This window comes from Pristiophorus japonicus, unplaced genomic scaffold (assembly GCF_044704955.1).
Source record: "Pristiophorus japonicus isolate sPriJap1 unplaced genomic scaffold, sPriJap1.hap1 HAP1_SCAFFOLD_888, whole genome shotgun sequence".
Taxonomy (NCBI): Eukaryota; Metazoa; Chordata; class Chondrichthyes; family Pristiophoridae; genus Pristiophorus; species Pristiophorus japonicus.
Genome location: NW_027254811.1, coordinates 49,332 through 56,831, shown reverse-complemented (window position 1 = coordinate 56,831; position 7,500 = coordinate 49,332). Strand labels below are relative to the sequence as shown.

General features: G+C 53.3%; 1 protein-coding gene across 1 annotated transcript in view; it reads left to right on the top strand.

Annotated features, from left to right (window-relative positions):
* Positions 1–5,131: 5,131 nt before the first annotated feature.
* Positions 5,132–7,500, top strand: part of LOC139257611 (chromodomain-helicase-DNA-binding protein 4-like) — a gene marked incomplete at its 3' end in the record, with an annotated part of 42,111 nt that continues 39,742 nt past the window's right edge. The window contains exon 1 of the mRNA XM_070874548.1: positions 5,132–5,263. Coding sequence (XP_070730649.1) covers positions 5,132–5,263 — 132 coding nt within the window. The remainder of the gene's footprint in view (positions 5,264–7,500) is intronic.

Sequence of the window (7,500 nt, the reverse complement as noted above, 5' to 3'; positions counted from 1 at the left end):
GATAAATCCCCGGGGCCTGATAGTCTGCATCCCAGAGTACTTAAGGAAGTGGCCCTAGAAATAGTGGATGCATTGGTGATCATTTTCCAACAGTCTATCGACTCTGGATCAGTCCCTATGGACTGGAGGGTAGCTAATGTAACACCACTTTTTAACAAAGGAGGGAGAGAGAAAACGGGTAATTATAGACCGGTTAGCCTGACATCAGTAGTGGGGGAAATGTTGGAATCAATTATTAAAGATGAAATAGCAGCGCATTTGGAAAGCAGTGACAGGATCGATCCAAGTCAGCAGAGATTTATGAAAGGGAAATCATGCTTGACAAATCTTTCAGAATTTTTTGAGGATGTAACTGGTAGAGTGGACAAGGGAGAACCAGTGGATGTGGTGTATTTGGACTTTCAAAAGGCTTTTGACAAGGTCCCACACAAGAGATTGGTGTGTAAAATTAAAGCACATGATATTGGGGGTAATGTACTGACGTGGATAGAGAACTGGTTGGCAGACAGGAAGCAGAGAGTCGGGATAAACTGGTCCTTTTCGGAATGGCAGGCAGTGACTAGTGGGGTGCCGCAGGGCTCAGTGCTGGGACCCCAGCTATTTACAATATACATTAACGATTTAGATGAAGGAATAGAATGTAATATCTCCAAGTTTGCAGATGACACTAAGCTGGGTGGCGGTGTGAGCTGTGAGGAGAATGCTAAGAGGCTGCAGGGTGACTTGGACAGGTTAGGTGAGTGGGCAAATGCATGGCAGATGCAGTATAATGTGGATAAATGTGAGGTTATCCACTTTGGTGGCAAAAACAGGAAGGCAGACTATTATCTGAATGGTGACAGATTAGGAAAAGGGGAGGTGCAACGAGACCTGGGTGTCATGGTACATCAGTCATTGAAAGTTGGCATGCAGGTACAGCAGGCGGTGAAGAAGGCAAATGGTATGTTGGCCTTCATAGCGAGGGGATTTGAGTATAGGAGCAGGGAGGTCTTACTGCAGTTGTCCAAGGCCTTAGTGAGGCCACACCTGGAATATTGTGTTCAGTTTTGGTCTCCTAATCTGAGGAAGGACGTTCTTGCTATTGAGGGAGTGCAGCGAAGGTTCACCAGACTGATTCCCGGGATGGCGGGACTGACATATGAGGAGAGACTGGATTAACTGGGCCTGTATTCACTGGAGTTTAGAAGAATGAGAGGGGATCTCATAGAAACATATAAAATTCTGACGGGACTGGACAGGTTAGATGCAGGAAGAATGTTCCCGATGTTGGGGAAGTCCAGAACCAGGGGTCACAGTCTAAGGATGAGGGGTAAGCCATTTAGGACCGAGATGAGGAGAAACTTCTTCACTCAGAGAGTGGTGAACCTGTGGAATTCTCTACCGCAGAGAGTTGTTGAGGCCAGTTCATTGGATATATTCAAAAGGGAGTTAGATGTGGCCCTTACGGCTAAAGGGATCAAGGAGTATGGAGAGAAAGCAGGAAAGGGGTACTGAGGTGAATGATCAGCCATGATCTTATTGAATGCTGGTGCAGGCTCGAAGGGCCGAATGGCCTACTCCTGCACCTATTTTCTATGTTTCTGTGTTTCTATGAGGGAGTGCCGCACTGTCGGAGGAGCAGTACAGAGGGAGTGCCGCACTGTCAGAGGGGCAGTACTGAAGGAGTGCCGCACTGTCGGAGGGGCGGTACTGAGGGAGTGCTGCACTGTCGGAGGAGCAGTACAGAGGGAGTGCCGCACTGTCGGAGGGACAGTACTGAGGGAGTGCCGCACTGTCGGAGGGACAGTACTGAGGGAGTGCCGCACTGTCGGAGGGACAGTACTGAGGGAGAGCCGCACTGTCGGAGGGGCGGTACAGAGGGAGCGCCGCACTGTCGGAGGGACGGTACAGAGGGAGCGCCGCACTGTCGGAGGGGCGGTACAGAGGGAGTGCCGCACTGTCGGAGGGGCGGTACTGAGGGAGTGCTGCACTGTCGGAGGGGACAGTACTGAGGGAGTGCTGCACTGTCGGAGGGTCAGTACTGAGGGAGCGCCGCACTGTCGGAGGGGACAGTACTGAGGGAGTGCTGCACTGTCGGAGGGTCAGTACTGAGGGAGCGCCGCACTGTCGGAGGTGTCGTCTTTTGGATGAGACGTTAAACCGAGGCCCCGTCTGCTCTCTCGGGTGGATGTAAAAGATCCCGGGGCCCTATTTGGAAGAAGAGCGGGGGGAGTTCTCCCCGGTGTCCTGGGGCCAATATTTATCCTTCAATCAACATCACAAAAAAACAGATTATCTGGGTCATTATCACAGTGCTGTGTGTGGGATCTTGCTGTGCGTGAATTGGCTGCCACGTTTCCCACAATACAACAATGAGCACACTCCGAAAGTACTTCATTGGCTGTAAAGTGCTTTGGGACGTCTGATGGTTGTGAAAGGCGCTATATAAAGGCACGTCTTTTAAGTCTTCCTTTCACCTCTATCTCTTCTTCCCCTTGCCTTGCACACTCCTTCTCTCATCTCGTCTCTTATTCTCCTTCCACACCCTATCCCCTCCCCTCCTCGCTCCTCTCCTTCCCTCTCCATTCCCCAACACCATCCCTCCCCTCCTGCACCCATTCAGTCTCTACCCCTCCCCCTCTCTGACCATTCCTCCTCTCCCATCATCACCACATTCCCTCATTCCCACCTCCCCACATCTCTCACTCCGACACTCCCTCAGTACCGCCCCTCCGACAGCGCAGTGCAGCGCTCCCTCAGTACTACATTCTCTGTGCCAGGTCTGTGGCGAATGACATAATCATAGGCCGATAATGTCAGCGCCCACCTTTGGATGCGGGATGAAGCGTTGGTATTGATACTTTTGCTCTCGGAAAACAATGAAAGGAACGGCTTGTGATCGGTCTCTAATTCGAACCTCAGACCGAACAGGAATTGATACATCTTTTTAACACCGTACACACACGCTAAAGCTTCTTTTTCTACCATACTGCGGGCTCTTTCTGCTTTAGACACACTTTTGGATGCATACGCGACAGGTTGAAGTTTCCCCGACTCAGTGGCTTGTTGTAACACGCAACCAATTCCATTTGATGATGTGTCACAGGCCAAAACTAAACGTTTACATGGGTCACAATGTACCAGCAGCTTGTTCGAGCAAAGCAGATTGGTGGCTTTCTCGAAAGCTCTGTCTTGCGATGTGCCCCAAACCCAGTTGTCGCCTTTTCTCAATAGCGTGTGCAGTGGTTCCAGTAAGGTGCTCAACTTAGGTCGCAAGTTACCAAAGTAGTTGAGTAGACCCAGGAACGAACCCAGCTCCGTCACGTTCTGTGCCATGGGTGCATTCTCGATGGCCTTGGTTTTCACGTCAGTAGGTCTGATGCCATCAGCGGCGATTTTCCTCCCCAGGAATTCGACCTCCGGTGTATGAAGACACACTTCGGGCGTTTCAGTCTGAGTCCTACTCTGTCCAAACGCAGTAGAACCTCTTCCAGGTTGCTCCGATGTTCCTTGGAGTCACGACCGGTGATCAGGATGTCACCTTGGAACATGATGGTTCTGGGACCGGACTTCAGTAGACTCTCCATGTTCCTCTGGAACATTGCTGCAGGCGAGCGAGTTCCGAAAGGGCACCTGTGGTAAATGAACATTCCTTTGTGCGTGTTAATGCACCTAAGTCTCTTCGACATCTTGACCAACTCCTGCGTCATACAGGCCGACGTCAAGTCCAGTTTTGTGAACGACTTCCCTCCGGCTAGCGTCGCAAACAAGTCATCAGCCTTTGGTAACGGGTACTGATCCTGTTTCGAAACCCTATTGATTTGTAGTCCCCACAGATTCTGACTGTGCCATCACTTTTCAGCACAGGAACAATGGGGCTGGCCCATTCATTAAATTCGATCGGTGATATGATCCCTTCACGCTGGAGTCTGTCCAGTTCGATTTCGACCTTCTCCCTCATCATATACGGCACTGCCCGAGCTTTATGATGGATGGGTCTTGCACCTGAGTCCACCTGGATCTGCACCTTGGCTCCCGTGAAGTTGCTGATACCCGGTTCGAACAGCGAGGGGAACTTGCTCAATACTTGGGCACATGTATCTTCCTCCGACGATAAACGCCTTTATGTCGTTCCAGTCACATCTGATTTTCTCCAACCAGCTCCTGTCGAGCAGCATTGGGCCACTGCCTGGAACAATCCACAGCGGTAACTCATGAACCGTACTGTTATACGACACATTCATTTGTGCACTGCCAATCACCTTGATCAGTTCTTTGGTGTACGTGCGCAGCTTGGCGTTAACAGGGCTCAGCCTGGGCCTCCCAGTCTTAGTATCCCACAGCTTATTAAATGCCCTCTTGTTCATGATCGATTGACTCGCCCCTGTGTCCAGTTCCATCGATACCGGTATCCCGGTAAACTTCACCTTAATCAAAATTGGTTTACTCTTGGTTGTGAAGGAGTACAGTCCATACACTTCCTCCTCTGGCATCTCGGATTGCGTATCCGGATCGGCGCTAGTCTGACCCTCATCCTCCACGTGTTGTGTCGCAGCACGCTTGCTCATCAGCGGACACTTGCGCTGGAGATGCCCCGCTCTCAGGCAGCCTCTGCGACGATATTGCTTAAATCGGCCCTGCTGGGGCCGGTGATATCCCCCACCACGCCAACACGGAGGAGCCGGGCACATTCCCGCGGGCGGACTTTGGGGCAGCCCACAGGCTCGGCGAACGCAGCCGGAGAGGCCCTTGCCGCGTGCCGCTCCGTCGAACGCCGAATCGATCGTATTCACAGTACTTGCCGAGGGTTTGGTTCTCCACCGACACTTGCTTTAGACCCCTGTCCGTCCGTCGTACAGGGTTGAGCGATCGGGACGGCCCTTTTTTAAATCCAACTCCTCCGCCGCCAGAGGTTTGCGCTGGGTCACCCCGTGGTCGATAGCGGTAACAAAGAGGTCCCGCAGACTGTCTGCCAACACCGTTCCCTAACTTGCCCGGTCCCGCGAGGGCTCTCAGGTCGACAACGGATTCCGCCGCGCTCTGGCCCTCCGATCGAATGTGTCTCGAGATGACGGTGCCATCGTCTGGCTCGAGGTGCTCCCGCACCAACGTACGCAACTCCCCGTACGTTTTCTCTGTGGGATCACTGGGCATGAGTAGATCCTTTATCAGACCGCAGATCTTCGAACCGCACACAGTGAGGAACACGGGCCCGGCTCCGATCTGTATCCTCGACCCCCTTCACTTTGTTGGCCACCAAGTCCTGGTCCAAACGGCTCACAAAGTCTGTCCAATCTTCTCCCCCCACGAATCGCTCTGAAAATCCAATCGTGCTCATTTTGCAAACAAAGGTTCTTGTATTCTCGTCGCCAAATGTTATGCATGCAATAAAGGTTCGCACTGAGTACTGCTTAACGAAGCAAGGTACGACCTTGGCTCTGCTTTATTTAGGCCCAAAGTGCCTGACTCGCCAAAAGGCTGGCCTTTTATACCAGCGCAGCACCATGTGCCTGCTGCTCACTGGCCTCCAACAATGACGCCATCTGGTGGCTACAAACATAGAAACATAGAAAATAGGTGCAGGAGTAGGCCATTCGGCCCTTCGAGCCTGCACCGCCATTCAATGAGTTCATGGCTGAACATGCAACTTCAGTACCCCATTCCTGCTTTCTCGCCATACCTCTTGATCCCCCGGGTAGTAAGGACTTCATCTAACTCCTTTGTGAATATATTTAGTGAATTGGCCTCAACAACTTTCTGTGGTAGAGAATTCCACAGGTTCACCATTCTCTGGGTGAAGAAGTTTCTCCTCATCTCGGTCCTAAATGGCCTACCCCTTATCCTTAGACTGTGACCCCTGGTTCTGGACTTCCCCAACATCAGGAACATTCTTCCTGTATCTAACCTGTCTAAACCCGTCAGAATTCTAAACGTTTCTATGAGGTCCCCTCTCATTCTTCTGAACTCCAGTGAATACAAGCCCAGTTGATCCAGTCTTTCTTGATAGGTCAGTCCCGCCATCCCGGGAATCAGTCTGGTGAACCTTCGCTGCACTCCCTCAATAGCAAGAATATCCTTTCTCAGGTTAGGAGACCAAAACTGTACACAATACTCCAGGTGTGGCCTCACCAAGGCCCTGGACAACTGTAGCAACACCTCCCTGCCCCTGTACTCAAATCCCCTCGCTATGAAGGCCAACATGCCATTTGCTTTCTTAACCGCCTGCTGTACCTGCATGCCAACCTTCAATGACTGATGTACCATGACACCCAGGTCTCGTTGCACCTTCCCTTTTCCTAATCTGTCACCATTCAGATAATCGTCTGTCTCTCTGTTTTTACCACCAAAGTGGATAACCTCACATTTATCCACATTATACTTCATCTGCCATGCATTTGCCCACTCACCTAACCTATCCAAGTCACTCTGCAGCCTCATAGCATCCTCCTCGCAGCTCACACTGCCACCCAACTTAGTGTCATCCGCAAATTTGGAGATACTGCATTTAATCCCCTCGTCTAAATCATTAATATACAGTGTAAACAGCTGGGGCCCCAGCACAGAACCCTGCGGTACCCCACTAGTCACTGCCTGCCATTCTGAAAAGTCCCCATTTACTCCTACTCTTTGCTTCCTGTCTGACAACCAGTTTTCAATCCACGTCAGCACACTGCCCCCAATCCCATGTGCTTTTACAGAATGTACATACATGACAAGGAGGGAAGAGATGGGTGAACAGGGGAGGAAATGAGGGGAGAGGCGAGTGGAGAGGAGAGAGGAGGGGAGCGGGGAAGGGAGGGGAGAGGGGGAGGGGAGGGGAGAGGGGAGGAGAGGGTGGAGGGGAGGGGAGGGGGGAGGGGAGTGGAAAGGGAGAGAGGGGAGGCGAGGGGAGAGGGGGGATGAGGGAGAGGAGAGGGGAGGGGAGGGAGAGATGAGAGGGGAGGGGAGAGGTGAGGGGAGGGGGAGGGGAGGGCAGGGGGAGGAGAGGGGAGAGGGGAGTGGAGAGGGAGAGAGGGGAGGAGAGAGGGGAGGAGAGGGCAGGGGGAGGAGAGGGAGAGAGGGGAGTGGAGAGGGAGAGAGGGGAGGAGAGAGGGGAGGAGAGGGCAGGGGGAGGAGAGGGGGAGAGGGGAGTGGAGAGGGAGAGAGGGGAGGAGAGAGGGGAGGAGAGGGGAGGGGAGAGGAGGGGAGGGGAGGGGGAGGGGAGGAGAGGAGAGGGCAGGGGGAGGAGAGGGGGAGAGGGGAGTGGAGAGGGAGAGAGGGGAGGAGAGAGGGGAGGAGAGGGGAGGGGGAGAGGAGGGGAGGGGAGGGGGAGAGGAGAGGGGAGGGAGAGATGAGAGGGGAGGGGAGAGGGGAGGAGAGGGGAGGGGGAGGGCTGGGGGAGGAGAGGGGGAGAGGGGAATGGAGAGGGAGAGAGGGGAGGAGACAGGGGAGGAGAGGGGAGGGGGAGGGCTGGGGGAGGAGAGGGGAGAGGGGAGTGAAGAGGGAGAGAGGTGAAGAGAGAGGGGAGGAGAGGGGAGGGGG